Below are 19,420 nucleotides of genomic sequence, written 5' to 3'. Positions count from 1 at the left end.
ATCCCCTTTTATTATATAAAGTTCATGTGGAATCTTACAAGTGATATTTTTTAAAGTTATAGCAAAACATAATAACAAAAGACAAAAATATAATGATCAGATTCTAGGTATCCATTATTAATTGAAAAATTCTTTATTAAATTTAAAAAAATTATTTTATCAATTTATAGATTACATTCATTGAATAGGTTAAAAATTACTGAATTTTATCAAAAAAATATTCGATTGACAAATACTAAACATAAATGTGTGGCGATTTATTAGTTTTAATTTCTAGGTCGTGATTAGTTTCGGTTTGTAGGTTGATTGATTAATTTGATTTTTAGATTCTGATTAAATTCAGGATTAGTTTCGATTTTTAAATCTACCGAATAGTTTTTATTCCAGATTTTCGGCGCATGATGATGATGATAATATAATTATACGAGTGTAAGAGCAAGTATTCCCGCGCACAAAACGAGACAGTGAGAGATTCACACTCACAGATGAGTTTAATGTGCTACCACTGTATATACCACACACACTCACACACAGTAGTGAATAGTGAGAAGAGCAATAGCACGCGAGTTGGAAGAAACAATCAGTCGATTGCTGCTCCCAAATATTTCTAGGGTTTTAGAAATTATAAAAGATGAACGGGGAGGAGGAAAGCTACAGTAGCAACAGGAGCAAAGAAAGAGCAGATCTGGTTATAATATTCGTAGTGGCATCACTATCGCTCACTGCTTTGTTGGTAGCCTTGAGTTACTACTGCTACATTTCCAACAAACTCTCCAAGCGCCGCTCTCTTAATCACCACCAAACTCCCAGTCAGCTCTCTTCTATTGTTTCTTTCCTCTGTGTGTTTGTGTGTTTTCAATTATTTTCTGCGAATGTTTGTTTGTATAAAAATTAATTTTGCTTTCCGAGACAAGTAGATATCAGTAGAACCTAATTCGTTATATCTCAACTCGGATAAATTAGAGGTGGGGTATGGTTGTTAGTTGCTTGAAATATCCCGACAAACGAATATTGAGGCATGAAGCCTGAATTTTTAATGTGAATGTAGGGGATATAATGTCTGCAGGCGGATAAATGACTGTAGTATGTTATCAACAATCATTGGGCCTGGACCAATTGCCATAACAATATATACTAATTTGATTAACAATTTAATGTTTATAAGTTTTACACATTGTTATTCCTGATTAATATGTCACTTTTTAAGAATTTGTTCTGCTGCGTGTTATTAGTGATTGCAGATCTGTTGTTCTCATTCTTGAAACGATCGTGTACTGGCTTCTAGTGTTGGAGATTGGTCTTTAGGATTAATTTCTTCATGTTTCATGTCTTGAAGGGTAAAATAACTCTCGGTGCAAGAGGAGATTCTTTAATGCTTTGTAATTAAGTTGTGTGTTTTTTTAACAGAAGCGGCTGACTCTGAGGATAATGCCAAAGCTTATGCTAATGTTCAAGTGACTACTGAGAAGGGACTTCAGCTGTTCACTTTCAAGCAGCTGCATTCTGCCACTGGCGGTTTTACTAAATCCAACTTGATTGGACATGGGGGATTTGGGTTAGTCTATCGCGGAGTGCTGCAAAATGGGAGAAAGATTGCAGTCAAAGTGATGGATCGAGCTGGAAAGCAGGGTGAAGAGGAATTCCAAGTAGAGGTTATGGCTCACTTCAGCTTTTATTATATCTTTTTTCATATTTATTGTACTTATGCTAGTTAGTTTATTCTATAATAAATTCTGATCCTAGAGTGGATGATTTTATGAATTTTAGGTTGAACTGTTGAGTCGTTTACGTTGTCCGTATCTGCTGACTTTGGTTGGTTACTGTTCTGAAAGTAGCCATAAATTGCTGGTGTACGAATTCATGGCAAATGGTGGTCTGCAGGAGCACTTGTATCGAATTGGTGGTAAGTTGGTTATTGGTTTTTGTCAAAAATATATAAATTTAATCAACAGTCCTTTAAGTTCTATAACCAGGAATAATTAGTGTAACACATACTAATTGATGGTCTAGATCTTGTGCTTATTCGGATAAGATGATCTATATAGTATGAATATAAACCACGAGTTAGCTTTCACGAATCAATTCTAAGTTTTAAGTATGGCGGATCCAATCAAGCAATCTTGCAATGTAGGATATTTGGCTCCATCCAAAGTCCAAACTCATATTGTCCTTGTATATCATTATCATGTATTGTCATTCTCAAATTTGTGTTGGTTTTATTAGATTATATAGCTGTTTGTACTAAAAATAAAATTGGTTTGTTGCGGTTTTATTTGTTACGGTTAGGTTCCAATATAGCTTTTCAGTTAGCTATGATAAAGTCATTTCAATATTCAATACAAAAAGGCAGTTATAATTTGACGTTTCTCAACTCTGGAGTAATTATGATGATGTTACACTCAACTGTGCAGGTTCTAGTGCTGTTTCTTCATTGAAGTGGGAAATCCGGCTGAGAATAGCTTTAGAAGCAGCCAAAGGTTTGGAATATCTCCATGAGCATATTACTCCCCCAGTCATTCACAGGGATTTTAAGAGCAGCAACATCCTTCTGGACAGGAATTTTCATGCTAAAGTCTCTGATTTTGGATTGGCCAAGCTTGGGTCTGACAAAGCTGGGGGACATGTTTCTACCAGAGTGTTAGGTACCCAGGGATATGTTGCCCCAGAGTAAGAACTGAATTTATAAGTTCGCTTTTCTTTCTTTTTTAATGTTGTTCAGTTTTCTAAATTGAGGATGAATTTGTGTTGGCATTATGCAGGTATGCATTAACTGGCCATCTGACAACTAAATCAGATGTTTATAGCTATGGTGTTGTCCTCTTGGAGTTGCTTACTGGAAGAGTTCCAGTTGATATGAAGAGAGCACCTGGCGAATGCGTTCTTGTAGCTTGGGTAGGTTCCTACTTTAGCTTACCATGATGACTTGGAAATTGGAATGGAACTTTGATTTCAGAGCAAAAAGTGATTCTCCTCAGTTGATTCATTTTGTTTTTATTTTTTAATTCATCATATTATTGGCATAAGGTCCATACTCGTTTTCCCTTATATTTTAGTTCATCATTTCCTCTGGAGCTAAACTATATTTTCTTGCATCTTGCTATTTGCTTTACAATAGGCGTTGCCGCTGCTCACTGATAGAGAGAAGGTCGAAACAATAATGGATCCAAAACTGGAAGGTCAGTACTCTATGAAGGAAGTTGTTCAGGTAGCTGCCATAGCTGCAATGTGCGTACAACCAGAAGCAGATTACCGGCCACTAATGGCAGATGTTGTACAATCTCTGGTTCCTCTTGTGAAGCAGCACAGGCTTAAGGCAGGCAACTGCTCTAGCTTTAACACTACTCAATCTCCCAAGACATCAGACTTTAGCAAATCTAGTGCATGAAAGCAAATTAAAATTGGAATTACATCACTGGATTCATTCATCGGCACAGAATGAACGGCCTGCTGCATATGTAACCTGTCGTTGGAGTGAAGGGCCGAATCCCATACGCCCAGACAGCTCGGCTCTACCGTCACATCCTTCTTAGTTTATTTGCAAGGTGCTCTTTCTTTCTAGTTTCATTATAAATTAGAGAGAGGAGTTGGTTATAATATATTTTTATCGTTTAATTTTTATTTTTTAATTCTAGCATGTATATCAATCAATTCTAACCTGTTTAAACTGGTTAAGGTATCTCTGTCTTGTTCCTTTGACATTGTATCAGTAATTTAACATGAAGCAACTTGCTTCTACAACCATAGCGTCATATCGATGTCCTGAATTTCGGATGTACTTCGTCTTCGTCGAAGATATCTTGCAGTACAAACATGTCGATGATCTCATCTTTGGAACTGATCAAAACAGCTAGAAGAAGGGATAAACAAGGATTAGTTTTATTTTATCATATATAATCAACAATTATCTCTGAATTTTCTATTACAGTATATATACGAAAAAACAACAAATTAAGCACCTCCATGAAGCTGTATACTATTCAGGGTATTATGGCCCAGTTTGGCAACCACTTATATCAAAAAATAAATTCTTATTCTTTTTATAACTTTTTTAGATATGAATATCAAAGAGCTGGGTCATATTCGTTATTTGAAGAGAATAAACAAAAAAAATTATTTTTTCAAAAATGAATCATTATTTCTGAAAAATAAGATTAATAATGGGTAAGCCTTTAACATTCACTTTTACGTATATGTATACATAAATTTACTTATTTATTTATTTCCTGAATTTAACTTGGAAGTTTACAAACACACTTTACAGCGGCGACGCCGTGTTGGCTTGATTGAAAGTAAATTCATTGTTCATTTATAAAGAATTAGACGTTTGTATAATAAGATAAAAAGAAATTTAATAATCAAATAATAATTTAAGAAGAAAAATTGAAAGTTGGTGATAATATATTGTATATTTTCGAAAACACGTTAGATTTTTATCTACTATTTTGTTTTACCTTCCAAGTAGTAGCACGCTGACTCTTTCTGGTGTCTCGTATAAACATCATAGTTTCGCAAATTAAGATATCCACGAGTAATGTCAACGATATAGATGTTTAAAAACATTGTATTAATATTTTGCTCTTAAAATGACGACCTCTATAAATACACTCTTAATAATTCAAAAATCAGAAATGATCAACAAACTATTAATTTATGACTGATAATAAATGAAAATCATATTATAAATATCCAGGGATAATTAAAGAACGGATATGAGAACAGAGGATTATTTTAAATTGAATCACTTCCCAAAAAAATAAATTAAATTGAACCAATAGTGACCTGAGAAATATTTAAGCTTAGAGGGACACGCGTCTACTCGCGATTATTATTTGTTTTTGCTAATCTCGATTCTTCCCGTTGATCGTTGTAATCGCATGTAATATAATATCTGAAATTGAACGGTCCAACAAAATTATATAACCCGTGATTAGTTTTGGTTGATTAATTCGCAGAGTTGACATTATGTTCAGTAATAGCCAAGTCAATCCAACCTAGCTGCCTTTTCCTTAATCCCCTGGTTAAACCCTAACTTAAACTAATTAAAGCGTTTAACAAATCAGCAACCTTCCAAATAACACTCACAATCATCTCCCTTTCTCGCGCATTTGCACTTTATTTAATACTCTCTTTTCCGTGTATCAGTTGTCTATAAATCACGAAGTTATCCACAGCATATCCTCACCAACCAAATCAAACTCCAGAATTTCATTTCATAAATATAAGAACTTAAAAGTCCAGATTTACTTAAAGCAAATTGTTTCAGAAATGAGTACTTGGCAAAGTGGCAAGTTCTCTGTGGCAATAGTGTCTGTGATCTGTCTCCTGATTATTTGTTCCGCGAATGCGCAGCTCTCTGCAAACTACTATGCCTCGAGCTGCCCCAGGCTCCAGAGGATTGTGCGCAGCGCATTGACGCCTGAAGTTAGGAAAGATCGTCGCCTTGGCGCCTCTCTTCTTCGCATGCATTTCCATGATTGCTTTGTGAATGTAAGTTTTTATTTGCATGCGCACGTTGAGCTTGACTTGCACATGCATGCATGGGTGTGTTTTAACTAGTTTTTGTGGTGAATTTTAGGGTTGTGATGGATCCGTGCTGTTGGACGACACGGACACCCTTACGGGAGAAAAGAATGCGTTTCCTAACCGAAACTCGTTAAGAGGATTCGATGTGATTGACACCATTAAAACTAGGGTGGAAGCTGCTTGTAAGGACACTGTTTCTTGTGCAGACATCCTTGCTCTTGTAGCACGCGATGGAACTGTTTTGGTAAGTACTAGAGTTCTATGTGCATATAAATATACATGTCAGTTGGTCCAGAACAGTCGAATTTCAATAACACAAAAACGTAGGATAAAAGAAATATGAGTCAGTTTTTCGTTGTATGACACCCTAGCTTTCCAGTAACCAAACCCAATATATATTCAATCTTTTTAAAACATAGCTAATATTGCATCTTTAAAATTTAGTGACAATATTTTTTTTCTTTCGATCAGGGGTCTTTTAAAGACTAATTTGGCTCATCATGTTATTACTCTTGCCATGATTTTCTATTAAACGATTTGTGATTAAATAATAAAAACAAGCTTGTTTAAATATAGTTGGGAGGTCCATCATGGACAGTGCCCCTGGGCCGCAGAGACGCCACAACAGCCAGCCAGATGCAAGCAAATATAGATCTCCCCAGTCCAGCTTCTGATCTTTCAGCTCTAATCTCCAGCTTCGCTAACAAAGGTCTCACCGCCGCTGAAATGACTGCACTTTCTGGTAGCCATACCATAGGCCAAGCCCAGTGCTCATCCTTCCGTCCCCATATCTACAATGACACTAACATTGATTCATCCTTTGCTGCCACTCGCCAGTCTAATTGCCCTGCCACAGCTCCGAGTGGCGATACTAATCTGGCTCCCCTCGACCTTCAATCCCCGAATCAATTTGGAAGCAATTACTATCAAAATCTTGTGGCCAAACGTGGACTTCTACATTCGGATCAGGAGCTCTACAACGGCGGATCACAAGATGCTTTGGTGAAGAAATATAGTAACAATAATAGAGCTTTTCGCAATGATTTTGCTGCAGCTATGATCAAAATGGGGAACATTAGTCCTTTGACCGGAACAGATGGAGAGATTAGAAAGAACTGCAGAGTCCCCAACTAAGTGCTCTTTCGAAATAAGTATTGCTACAAAACGTGCACGCAATTTTCAATATTAAATCCAACTGTATGTTATAAGTAGCTGAATATATATTTATCAGCCGTTAATTGTATAATATACTCTCCAGATAAGGAGTCATTGTTGTTTTCTGTTGATCAAAGCAAGTGTGCTGTGGTACTGTATTCAAGTATCTATGGTGTTCGAATAAGTTTCTCATCAGAAGTTATTTGAGGACATAATTTGTTGATAACAGGCTGTTGCTGTTAGAATATATATATTGATATAAATAAAATCATTTTGCTTAACATATTAACATTCCAAGAGAATTGATAAAATATCATAACTCGTTGAGGACTAAGGCGTGATCCTAACCCAAAAAAGAGTATAACATTAATTGCATGAGAGCTTGTTAGGAGACACGGTCGTGATGAACAACCCAAAACATGGGCGTATATACAGTATAAACTCTTTAAATTAATATTCACTAAATTAATAAACTGTCTAAAATAATAAATTTGTCCCGTCTCGATTTGGGCCAATGTAAAAAATTGAAAAACTCGATAAAATAATAAGATAATAATTTTTTAGGAGATCCCTTTATAATTTTTTGTCCCAAGAAAATCACAAAGTAATAATTCATAGAAACTGAAAATAAATAAATTATAGTCTATTGAAATATGATTCAATATATATAATTGTCTGTTTTACTTTAAAGTTCAAGTCAATTTGGAGCTCATCTCTAACTTGTTTAAGAATATTGTACATTGAACACATTTATTTATGTTGTTTACATTTACTGTACAACACTTCAAAATTTATTATTGATTTTGATAATATGAAGACAATAGTTACTAATTTACTTTGAATTCCAAAATTCGCTCCGATGTAATTCTAAGAGGGAAGACTAATTTGTCTTTTTGTTTGGCATGTACTGTATAATTGGTCAAAAACTCTTTAAATTAATAAATATTAATTTATCGATAAATTAATAACTATCTAAATTAATAAATTTTTCCGGTCCTGGCATTATTAATTTATAGAGTTTTTAATGTATACGCAGGTACTTGCAGGTACTGGAATATTTGAAAACACAAGTAAATGAAAGGTAGTCCATTTATAAAATTCAATGGACTTAAAACTTGAGTATAATTATTATTAGATCATTAAATCCGAAATTAGTAAAATTAAATAACTATTAATATTGGTTATTTATATAATTGGTCATTAGAGATAAAATTTTATCATTTGTCCATAAAAAAAATATTGAATTAATCACAACAAATGATCTCACAATGGAAACATATTCATTCAAAGTGATTCTACAGTAGAATCAAATTTAAATATCAAATTTTTTGATTTGATTGTACGTATTAAACTATTTGTGCATTATATTTGAATCATATTTTATGTATAAATATAATTAATTTAAAATATTAATCCGATTTTAAAATAGAATCAAATAATTCTTTATCGAATGACTTCACGTGGAACAGGGGCAGATCTAGGAAGAGTCACGGGGGACACCTGTACCTCTTAAAATTTTATTTTTACATTTTTTCACCATTCTAAGTTTTACAAAATTACTGAAGTGCCCCCCAAAATTTAAAAAATATAGATATTTTCCGAAAATTTATTTGATGCTCTCCTCAGATTTTGTGTCTAGATCCCTGCGTGGAACGATCGCGCACAATATGTATTACATTTTCAAGCACTTGTAATCCTGTTCTATCGAAATTTGTAATTTGATTTCTTTTTTCAATTTTTGATGTGTGAAATTTACTTTTGAGCAAAATAATATTATAGTTCTATGTTGTATAATTTGTATTATGTTGTAATCCGTCAAAAGTGAATAGGTACATGTCATGGGAGTTCTCACTGACATGCCTGTAGGCATGTATTTTACGAAAGATTCATACTAAAGTTCACTTACAAATATAAGGGTTGTCTATCCTGTGCCCTCAGGTCACAGGTTAGCTGTCATTAATGCTCTCTTTTTCTGCAACAAGTCAACAACTACTACTCTCTCTCACCTTCTTTTCATGTGAAGTAATAAATTAATGTTTTTTTATGGTTGTGTTTTCTTCTTAAGCCACATATTTTACTCTTTTTACATATTATATTCAGAAAAATATTATTTATAAATTATATATAAATTAGAATTTTATTAAATACTAACTATATATTCACTTTTGATTTATCTTTCAAAAATTTATAGTTATAATAAAATGTTATTTTATTTTATAAAATGCAACATAAAATAATTTTTTTTATCAAATTTTATATGACAACTTTTAATTAATTTCGTCTCACAAATAATAATGAGGCCTCCTGCATATACATCAATTTTCTAATTAAAATCATCCAGTTTGATATTTAATAAAAAAATTAGTTAGAAGGTGATTTTAATTAGAAAATTGGTGTATATGCAGGGGGGGCCTCGTTATTATTTGTGGGACGATATTAATCAAAAGTTGTCATGTAAAATTTTATGAAAAAAATTATTATATGTTGCATTTTATAAAATAAAATAACATTTTATTATAAATATAAAATTTTGAAAGATAAATCAAAAGTTAATACATAGTTAGTATTTAATAAATTTTAATTTGTATATAATTTATAAATAATATTTTTACAGAATATAATATGTAAAAAAAGTAAAATATGTGGCTAAAGAAGAAAATACAACCATAAAAAAACATTAATTTATTGTTTCACATAAAAAGAAGGAGAGAGAATAGTAGTTGTTGACTTGTTGCGAGTAGTTGTTGACTTGTTGTAGAAAAGAGAGCATTAATGAGAGTTTAACCTGTGCCCTGATGGCACACGATAGACAATCCGACAAATATAACAAAAGTTAATAAATATTAACAACAGAACTTAGTATGGTGCTAATTTATATTAGTAGTTTATCTAATATTTAATTATGAAATTGAACTATATTTAAAATTTTCAATATTTATAAAATATAATATTTATATAAATTTTATTATTTATATAAAAAATTAGTAAAAAAGCATGCCAAATGGACAAAAGGCATGCCTAGGGCATGCCCAGTCTGGCATGCCCGTGCCGTGACATGAACTCTAAAATTGAGGAGCTAAGCCTGGTATAAAAAATAAACAGTTCCTTTTATATATAAGTGGTGTTTGTTTACCACTTAAAAGTCCGGATTTTGAGTTTATAATATGAAGTATTTATTCGTATCGTTTGTGTAATAAGTCGAGAAGCACTTATAAAAATTTAGGATTGTTGGTTTTTGTTTCACAGCTTCTAATTCTTTCCCAGACAATTTAATCATTTATAAGTTTTAACTTGTAACTAACTTCTACTTCACTTAAAACACTTATTTTAAACTCATCCAAACGATCCGGTATAATTTAATAAAATTTAATCAATAAAACTGAATATACGTCTTTTCTTACTATTCAAACTTCAAAATGGAAACAGAATGAGACCAAAAATGTAAAGACAAAATGGGGTTGCAATTACAAAAATGGCCGGCTTTTGTTCTTCAATGAATCCCAGTGGAATGTAAGCGAGATTCTAGACGTGCCGTCTCAGACATGAACAAGATTCGCTTTTCTTTTTAACTTGATCGATCACACCTCGAAATAAAATAAACTTTGATGAAAAAGAAAACTAACCATTATTCATGTATTTATCTTTTCTTATATTTTTAGCACGTCCATGCGGACCATGCATTTTCTTTTTATATTTATAATCCTTTTTAGTTTATGTCCTTTAAACTAGACAAAATAACCTGGATCCTCCTGGCATTCTTAACGGAACAAATAAAAAATGGCCACTTCAATGTGTAACCAAAAATTTATTATACCACTACTGTAATTTAGTGGCAAAACAGCATTCAACAACTGACTTCCATTTGCCGTACAAGTAGGCTTATTTATACTACTCCATTATAATCACCGAGCACAAATATAATTTTTTTATTTTAATCACTCTTTTAATTATACTTGTTAAATTTCAACACATATTGATATGAATGGTTAGATATTTAGTATAAGAGTTTAGAAAATTCATTTAATATATATATTTAAGGTTCGATTCTAATTAATAATATATTAGAATTTAATATTACTATTATGTAGATAAACGTTAATTTCTGATATAATATCAGTAAAAAAATTAATTTGATATCCGTATTTTGCAAAGGTTTTAAGTTAGTGTTGATAAACCGGATGCTGATAATAATTTTTTTTTAATTGCAAACATGTCTAAAGCTCAGGCTTTGGTTACCCTTTCAATGCAACGAGGAATTGATTAATTAACTTCTAGTTTTTTATACGTAGAAGAGAAAAGTCCTTCTTAACAAGTTAAATAAAATCTTATTTGCAAAATTAAATGAATTCTTCTACAAAAGAGCTCATGGAGGGCCCATTTAACAACAAAGAACACGTCTTGCGAGTTGTTTTAGTCCCAGGAAAACATATACTTGATCTCTCCCTGCCTTTCTTCCAATCAAAGCATTCTCACATTCTCAGGTCCTGAGCTAATCAACAAGTTGTTTTACACAAAATAATTTTTATATAATTACATAACTGTCTGCCTATCAGTTTCACAAGTCTCTGATTAAATTTATTCATTGCTTGTTTATTTGTTAATCTTTAGTCTAATGCCACCTTTTCAAGGAACCAAAGCGTGTGCTCTCAAGTCTTCATGGAATTTCTTCTGAAATCATTGCAAACTTCTTAGACGACGATTGCAGAAATATAAATACTCGTAAATGATGCATGCGTGAGATGTTATTTCTCTCTGCATACTGAGGTTTTTTTTTTTTTTTTGCTTAATATGGATACGGAGCTGGTGAAACAAGGCAATGAGAATTCGAGATCATCCGTGCCCGATTCCTCGGTGATTATTGATGTTAAAGCTGAAGCTGGAACAGAGATTGCTAATTCAACAACCAGGAAAGACTTGTACAAGAATGATGAGTGTCGGAGTTCACAAAGTTTAGAAGGGCGCAGCAGAGAGGAAGGTGAGAAGATGAGCAGTGGTAGCAGCAAAAGTAGTAGCGGTGAGAGTTCGAAAGGAGATGAATTGAAGATGTGCCGAATTTGCCATTTGGCTAATTGGGAGAACAGTAATTCAGAAATATTGATACAGCTTGGCTGTGAGTGTAAAAATGAACTTGGCTCTTCTCATCTCTCTTGTGCTCAGACTTGGTTTAAACTCAAAGGCAATAGGTAATCATATTATCTCATCCTTATTTTGTGATTTATTAAAAAAAGATTATTCATATCAGTTCAGAAACCTGTACCAGAGTGCATTCTTGCTGTCATAGACTTATGTTCTTGGTCTCAGAATGTGTACTTAGCTGTACACCGGTTCTTTCAAATCATATACTCCCGACGTTTGACCTTTTGACACACATTTCTAAGCAAATTGACCACATAACTGGAGTTATTATTTTTAAAATTTTTCATTTTCTGAATAAATATTAAGAAGTACATTAGATAACTACCAAGAGTATGTCGAGGCTAGGATCAAAATATCTTAAAAAATTGCTCTTAATTAACGGATTTTTTTTGCGTGTGTCCACTTGGACACACTAACAATCACTTTTTTTTTTTTTGCCACAATCACTTTTTAGTTAGCACAAAAATTTCTATCAATATATATAAATCATTGATCCAAGTAAAAATAGTTATCAGCGTATGCCCTGAACAAAGACTAGAACGACCCTTTAATTAATTGTCTTTATGAACTATAAGAAACTTGTCTGGAGCCTCAGCATTGATTCGTTAACTATGTCGTGTTATCGTGCTTATGCTGTTACCCGGATGCAGATTGTGTGAGATATGCGGAAAGAATGCCCTGAACGTAAGTGGAGTGGAGGAGACATATGCAAATGCTAACAATGCTAACAATACAAATGTAATATTAGTGGTGGAGTGGGACGAGATGGGGAGGTTCAGGAGCACTACAGCCACTGCGACAAGAGGGAGTCCAGTTATTCAGGACCGGGAGCGTTGTCACCGCCACTGCCGTAACGTTGTGCTCGCCTGTTTGGTTCTTGCCTTTATAGTGCCTTGGCTCTTTCGCATCGACTTGTTTGGATGATTTACATTTGTTATGGCTGCTGCAGAGTTAGTTATGAGCTTACTCTGTTTCTATTCTTATTGTTCATATCGATTTAATACAACACACTGAATTGATTGCAAATCTCTATCGGTTATGGCCTGCCCCTCTTTTTCATTATGTCATCAACAGGTGAAGATTCAACATAAATGAGTAAAGAGTAGGCATGTGATTAGACCAAACTGACAGCAGATCTCTCGAGCCGTAAGCAGTGTTCTGAAAATATCTGATTTAACCTATTAATTTTCCATTAATTACTTACAAGATCGGCCACCGATTTGATTCTTGAAATCAGATTAATCCTTATATATACTCCCTCCGTCCCCTCGTTTCTTTACACTTTCCTTTTTGGGGTGTCCCATTCAATTCTTTATATTTCAAAACTTACCCAAAATAGTCAATGGGTCCCACCACTTCTTCACTTTTCTTTCCTTTTCACACTACTTTTAATCCACTATCTTTTTTTTATACATTGAAAATCAATGGGTCCCACAACTTCACCCACTTTTTCTTCTCTTTTCCACTCTTTTATACATATTTCTTAAGCTCCGTGCCCAACCCAAACGATAAGAAATGGGAGGGACGGAGGGAGTATTTGTTAATCGAAGTTTATATGATAAAACTATTAAAATTAAAATAATATATTACTTTAAATATGAATAATTATAGAGTTTGTCAATATAGTAAATATATTAATTACTAAATACTCAACTAATATAATAATAACTAAATATTAAATAATATTTTTTATTAAAAGTAAATCCGATTTTCACTCCAATTGATCTCTGAATCGGTAGTTAAACCAATTAGACCCGATCCTCGATTCTGTAACGCTGGTCATAAGTAATTACGAAGTACCGCAAATATTACGCGGAACTGTTGAAGTTTTCTATTTTACATTCCTAAAAATACGCTTACAAAACCATAGATAAAATGAATTTTTTTCAGTTGACGGGTCTATTTAGAATTTTTTTTGGAATTTATCAAAAACTTGGAGATATATAGTCAAATCAAAATATAATCAATAAATTGATAAAAAAATATTTTAAAAATTAATCACAAAATTTTCAAATGAGGATCTTTAGTGCAAAGGAAGGGGTAATATCGCATTTTAACAATTTATATATTTTTGAAAAGAACCCTTTTGTCTGTATAATAACAAACTAGCTTATAACCCGTGCAATGCACGGGCGGTTAACATATTTGTTATTTTATTATATATAGGGAATTGATAAATAAACTCCACAGTTTACTATTTAAGCTCCAAATCCAAAATTTATACCATATTTACCTATGCCTTCTCCACATATTTCATCCATATTAGTGGTGATAATGACATTTGGATAAATAAAAAAATTGAATTGGAGCTTAAATAGTAAACTTTGGAGCTTATTTAACAATTCCCTATATATATTTTAAAGTTACCTAATTTTATTGTAAAAATAAAATTATGATAGAATAACATGGTTTAATAAATTTTTTACTTAACAGTTGGATAAATTCTTCATAGTTAAGTCTGTCAAATGGCTAATTAAAAATTAGGTCGAACATATATATTTTAATGAGAATGTTAAAATATTTTCTTTTACATGTTATAATTTAAGGTGGCCTATAAACTCAGATATAAACTAACCAATCAACCTTTGATATTTTGTTATTAATAATTAATAATATGGTATAAAACATACGCATGAAACCAAATGTCTCCCCATCATACTAACCTAAATTTAATGTTTTGGTTTAATTGATAATAAAAAATATACTATAACATGTTATAAATTCAAGAGCTCCGTGGGTCGAATACCAAACGATTCACCAAACTCAACTAACTGACCAACCAAGTGAACTTTTATTTTTGGCTTTAATAGTGTAATAATATATAGTATATGACAGATTTGTAATATTTCTTTTAATATGAGATCATTAGAGTATTTAAAAATAATGTTATTAATGTATTTTGGTTGAATAATATCACATGTTATTTATTAATAATTATATTTAATGATATTATATTTTTATATATATGGCGCCCGTGTTAATTGTAAAAACTCGGTTTTTTTAGTTAGAAAATCTAAAAAAGATAAAGCGTTTTGATTAAAAAGACAATTACTATGTTGCTCGATATTATTTTAGAAGATTGAGTTTTTTTTATCTAAAAAATATACAAAAGATAATTTATTTTAGTTAAAAAGAATAATTGGTTATATATATAGATAGGCCCGTACTTCGGCCCAAGTACCGACCGCCCGACCAATATAATAATACTCCCTCTATTTTTATTATTTGACTTTTAGACTTTTGGCACACATCTTTACGTATAAATATGTCGCCCATGTCCGTATTAATTGTAAAAGATTAATTTTTTAGTTGGAAAATTTATAAAAAGATAATATATTTTAGTTAAAAAAGTAATTACCATGTTTCTCAATGTTATTTTAGAAGATTGAGTTTTTTAGTCAAAAATATAAAAAAGTAATATATTTCAATTAAAAGGATTATCTGGTTATATAGATAGGCCCGTACTATGGCCCAAATTAAAAAGAATAATTGGTTATATAGATAGACCCAGAATAATTGGTTATATAGATAGGCCCGTATTTTGACCCAAGTACTGACCTACCAAATTTTTAATGTTTCAGTTTTAAAAGGATTATTATTAATTGGTTATATAGATAGGCCCGTACTTAAGCCCAGAATAATTGGTTATATAGATAGGCCCGTATTTTGGCCCAAGTACCGACCGACCGACCAAACTTTTAATGTTTCGGCTTTAATAGTATAGTATAGATAGTATAGATGTAGGCAAAACAGAGAAAAGAGTTGCAAATATAACCAGTCTACATTATACGATGGCCCAAATTCAAAAAATGTCCTTAAACAGCAGCCCAAAAAGGCCCAATAACGCCAGACCCATCAATAAACCCTAGTAAACTCCCTACTCGCCGACTATAAAAAAAGTTCTCATATCTCCTCCATCGCCTTGTTTCTCCATCTTCTCCACCGCTACCGATTCACCACCGCAATGGTAAGTCTCTTCACATACTCACCATTCATCTCTAATTACACATTATGTCACAATTATATCTCGATTTTGTTTAATTCGTTAAATGCATATAATACAGGCCTCCGATAGAAAATTAGCGAATCCGATGAGAGAGATCAAGGTGCAGAAGCTCGTTCTCAATATCTCCGTTGGCGAGAGTGGAGATCGACTCACCAGAGCCTCCAAGGTTCGTTTATTTGGAATTTAAATATTTATTTATTTATGTGTGTATAATCGTCTGTTGTTAATTCGTCATTTAATATTTGTTTGCGTTGTTTTGATTTATAGGTGTTGGAACAACTCAGTGGACAAACACCTGTTTTCTCCAAAGGTACTTTTCCTCCAGATTTGTGGTTTTTATTCTTCGAATTCTATAAACTTGTTGTGTATGTGATTTATGTTTGTGTTGTTGCATAAGCAATTGAATTGATATACAAAACGGTTTATGAGTGATTTTGCATCGGAGGTTTGTTAATTTCGATTTTTGTTAATTATTTGCATTTCCGGGAGGATTTGACCTCGTATCTGAATTGATTAATTGTTTTAGTAGTCTGGATATGAGTTTGGTTTTGTTGTTAGACAAGTTGTTATGTGAGCATTCGGCTTAAAAGAATTGGACAAACCAGTTTTTGAATTAGTTGAGCGGTTATGATTTGTTTGAGGTTGGAAGGTATGAAGTCTGTTGATTGATCTTAACTTAGTTGTTTTGTCATATTTGGATGTTTTGCGTAACAGCAGCTAATGAGTTTGACCTTGTTTGTTTTATAGCAAGGTATACTGTGAGGTCTTTTGGTATCAGACGTAATGAAAAGATTGCATGCTACGTAACTGTGAGGGGTGACAAGGCAATGCAGCTTCTTGAGAGTGGGTTGAAAGTCAAGGAGTATGAATTGTTGAGAAAGAATTTCAGTGATACTGGTTGTTTTGGCTTTGGTATCCAGGAACACATCGATCTTGGAATCAAGTATGCTGTCTTATTATTGTATTACAGTTTTGCTGCTTTTTAGTATATGTATATTCTGCATTCGTCATTATTAAGTTCAAGCATTTATAACTATCTATGTGAAACTGTTTATATGTGCTTCTTTAACTGGATTTGCGTGAGGTTCATTTGAGCTATTGTAATACATCTATTATGGAGTATTTAGGTTTATTTCGCAATGGAATGAACATTTTTATGCATGAGTTGACGAGATCATTAATGCTATTTGGATATTTCTTATAAATTGTTAAGAGTCATTGGTGTTGATAACAGTTCTCAGTTTGTGCAGCTTATAACTATCTATGTTAAACTGTTTATATGAGTGGTGTAGTATTATTTTCTTGATATTTTTGAGATGTATATTTACCTAAATTTTCGTTTATTAGAAATTAGCTTGTAAGATTTTACTTTATGCTTTAGTATTTTATTATTAAATTAAGTTTTACTAATAAACATAGGATTCGTACATATAATTGACCAATAAGCTGAGCATAAGAATGTGAGATGGAAAGGCCATAGGCCATGGTGCTCTCATGTTTATTTTCTTAATTTCTTTACATATATTAAGAGAGTAAGTGGTATTTTCCTTATGTATGGAATAGGAGATAAGGTTTAGAATGGTTTTTTATTCTAGTGATTTATTATGTGAAGTGTATGTATGTTTTTTTTAAGCATATGAGACAACTTTACCCTTTAAAGTAGCTATGCCTCTTCAATATAAATCGAATACACGTGTGAGTTTTTGTGATAATTTTATGCCAGACTCTGTTTTCTAATCATGTCAGCCTGACACATCTTAATGTATAAATATAATTTCACAAGGCATAACTCGTCAATAATCCATGTTTGTACATTTATATTTTTGATAACTGTAGATTACATGAACGGCATTCAACAAGGCCATGATTTCTACGTTTGACTTGTATAGCCACTTCTTTTCTGCCAATGATGGATTTTGCAGTTTTTTTAATCAATTGTTTAATTTCTGACCTTTTAAGACAAGCCAGCATAACATGTCAGTTTCATGAAGATGGTTTTACCTCCCTTTAAAAAAATAAATTATATCCTCTTCTATTCAGGTATGACCCATCTACTGGTATCTATGGTATGGATTTCTATGTTGTGCTTGAGCGTCCGGGTTACCGTGTTGGACGTCGCCGTAGATGCAAATCTCGTGTCGGGATCCAGCACAGAGTTACGAAGGAGGATGCAATGAAATGGTTTCAGGTGAAATACGAGGGTGTGATCCTCAACAAGTCCCAGAATATTGGAAATTAATTGGGTAGTAGATTAAGCTTGAATATCTGTCAACCTTTGAGTTTTGCCTTCTAAACCATGAATTGTTAACATTTAAGCTTCATGTCTTAATTTGTAGCTATCTTGTACTCTCTGTGGAGGATGTATCACCTCTATTCATGAAATTTTGAGATTGGACCAAAATTATAGTGTCTTGTATTAATTTAAGCTTCATTGGTTTACTTGCATATCATATTTTTTTGACTAGCCTGATCTATGCACACTTTGTACAAGAAAAATGTGTTAACCAACATCAGATGCCAAATACATGGAAGGTACTTTTAAAGATGGTTTAGCAAATTGATTTTTTTATATTTTAAAAATAATAAAGGATCGTAGATAAAAAGTTATGGCCTATGGGATGATAAATTATGGTTCTTTTTTTGTGTGTGCTTGTGTTAACAACTATTCACTTGGGTTTATGTGTCCATTTGTAATGAAATTGGTGTTAAAATTTGTAGTCTCATTAGAAATAGTGATTTTTTGTTGTTACGTTAAGTTATTATTTAGAAATACGTGTTTATATATACTCCCTCTGTTTTTAAATATTTGAGACTTTTTGGCACATAATTCTAAGAGTTTTGACTACATACTTAGAATTTTTTTTAAAAAAAATTTTGTTTTTTTAAATAAAAATATTAATCTTATACTTTAATTCACAAAAAAAAATTAAAAATATTAATTTTAGCTATGCAGTCAATGCACTTAAAAGTGTGTGCACAAAAGTCAAACATCAAATATTTGAAAACAGAGGGAGTATTTTATAAAGAAAAATTAATCAAAATAAAGTATAATTTAAGAAGAATCTTTTGGACACTAAAATGATACATAGAAATTATAAGTTAAAAAAAACATAGAATTACAGTACTACCGGATAAAGTCAAGTTCATGATCACGGCCAAATGGTAATTTAAACATGTACGATTTAGGCTCAAATGTTAATTTCCACATGTACAGATTCAGGGCGGGTACTGCATCTCTCTCTGCTTTCTTCCCATCGAATCGAAGTATTCTGTAATGAACTGACTATGCAATTAACGTAAGACCAACTTCAAGCGTCTGATTACAAAAGAAATGATACGCTGAGCTTTCGAGAGGCCCAGATCTCTCCAGAGAAAACAAGTAAAATAACAAGATGACACAATATTCAGATCCCCTTCCCAACAACCCTCGCACCCCTTTTGTGTGATTGCAGCTACACTTTACTGTTTTACCCCTTGACCTGAGTTGTTGACTTTCTTAGATGAAATGTCCTTCCTGTCCTTGTTCTGTCTCCTCGCATATTTAATCAATTCCTTGACCGGTCCTGGTGTCATGACATTACCCCCGGCCCAAAGATTCAC

The 19,420-nt window shown here is 32.4% G+C and overlaps 4 protein-coding genes across 4 annotated transcripts; all 4 read left to right on the top strand.

Annotated features, from left to right (window-relative positions):
- Positions 1-445: 445 nt before the first annotated feature.
- On the top strand, positions 446-3,741 carry LOC108215711 (probable serine/threonine-protein kinase PBL7). The gene is made up of 6 exons (XM_017388262.2): positions 446-809; positions 1,408-1,652; positions 1,768-1,903; positions 2,412-2,667; positions 2,760-2,892; positions 3,116-3,741. The coding sequence occupies exons 1-6, from the start codon at positions 632-634 to the stop codon at positions 3,383-3,385; spliced, it is 1,218 nt and encodes a 405-aa protein (XP_017243751.1). The 5' UTR covers positions 446-631; the 3' UTR covers positions 3,386-3,741.
- A 1,410-nt stretch (positions 3,742-5,151) lies between these two features.
- On the top strand, positions 5,152-6,946 carry LOC108215712 (peroxidase P7-like). The gene is made up of 3 exons (XM_017388263.2): positions 5,152-5,487; positions 5,576-5,767; positions 6,100-6,946. Exons 1-3 carry the CDS (start codon positions 5,266-5,268, stop codon positions 6,655-6,657), a joined length of 972 nt encoding a protein of 323 aa, XP_017243752.1. The 5' UTR covers positions 5,152-5,265; the 3' UTR covers positions 6,658-6,946.
- A 4,149-nt stretch (positions 6,947-11,095) lies between these two features.
- On the top strand, positions 11,096-12,848 carry LOC108217959 (uncharacterized). Its single transcript, XM_017390872.2, has 2 exons — positions 11,096-11,861; positions 12,465-12,848. Exons 1-2 carry the CDS (start codon positions 11,467-11,469, stop codon positions 12,736-12,738), a joined length of 669 nt encoding a protein of 222 aa, XP_017246361.1. The 5' UTR covers positions 11,096-11,466; the 3' UTR covers positions 12,739-12,848.
- A 2,792-nt stretch (positions 12,849-15,640) lies between these two features.
- LOC108215760 (large ribosomal subunit protein uL5) lies at positions 15,641-18,265 on the top strand. Its single transcript, XM_017388327.2, has 5 exons — positions 15,641-15,781; positions 15,879-15,986; positions 16,088-16,130; positions 16,568-16,763; positions 17,861-18,265. Exons 1-5 carry the CDS (start codon positions 15,779-15,781, stop codon positions 18,057-18,059), a joined length of 549 nt encoding a protein of 182 aa, XP_017243816.1. The 5' UTR covers positions 15,641-15,778; the 3' UTR covers positions 18,060-18,265.
- Positions 18,266-19,420: the final 1,155 nt, after the last annotated feature.

Source organism: Daucus carota, chromosome 4 (genome assembly GCF_001625215.2).
Source record: "Daucus carota subsp. sativus chromosome 4, DH1 v3.0, whole genome shotgun sequence".
Taxonomy (NCBI): Eukaryota; Viridiplantae; Streptophyta; class Magnoliopsida; order Apiales; family Apiaceae; genus Daucus; species Daucus carota.
The sequence above is the reverse complement of the archived record's forward strand: the minus strand, read 5'-3'. Positions and strand labels throughout refer to the sequence as shown.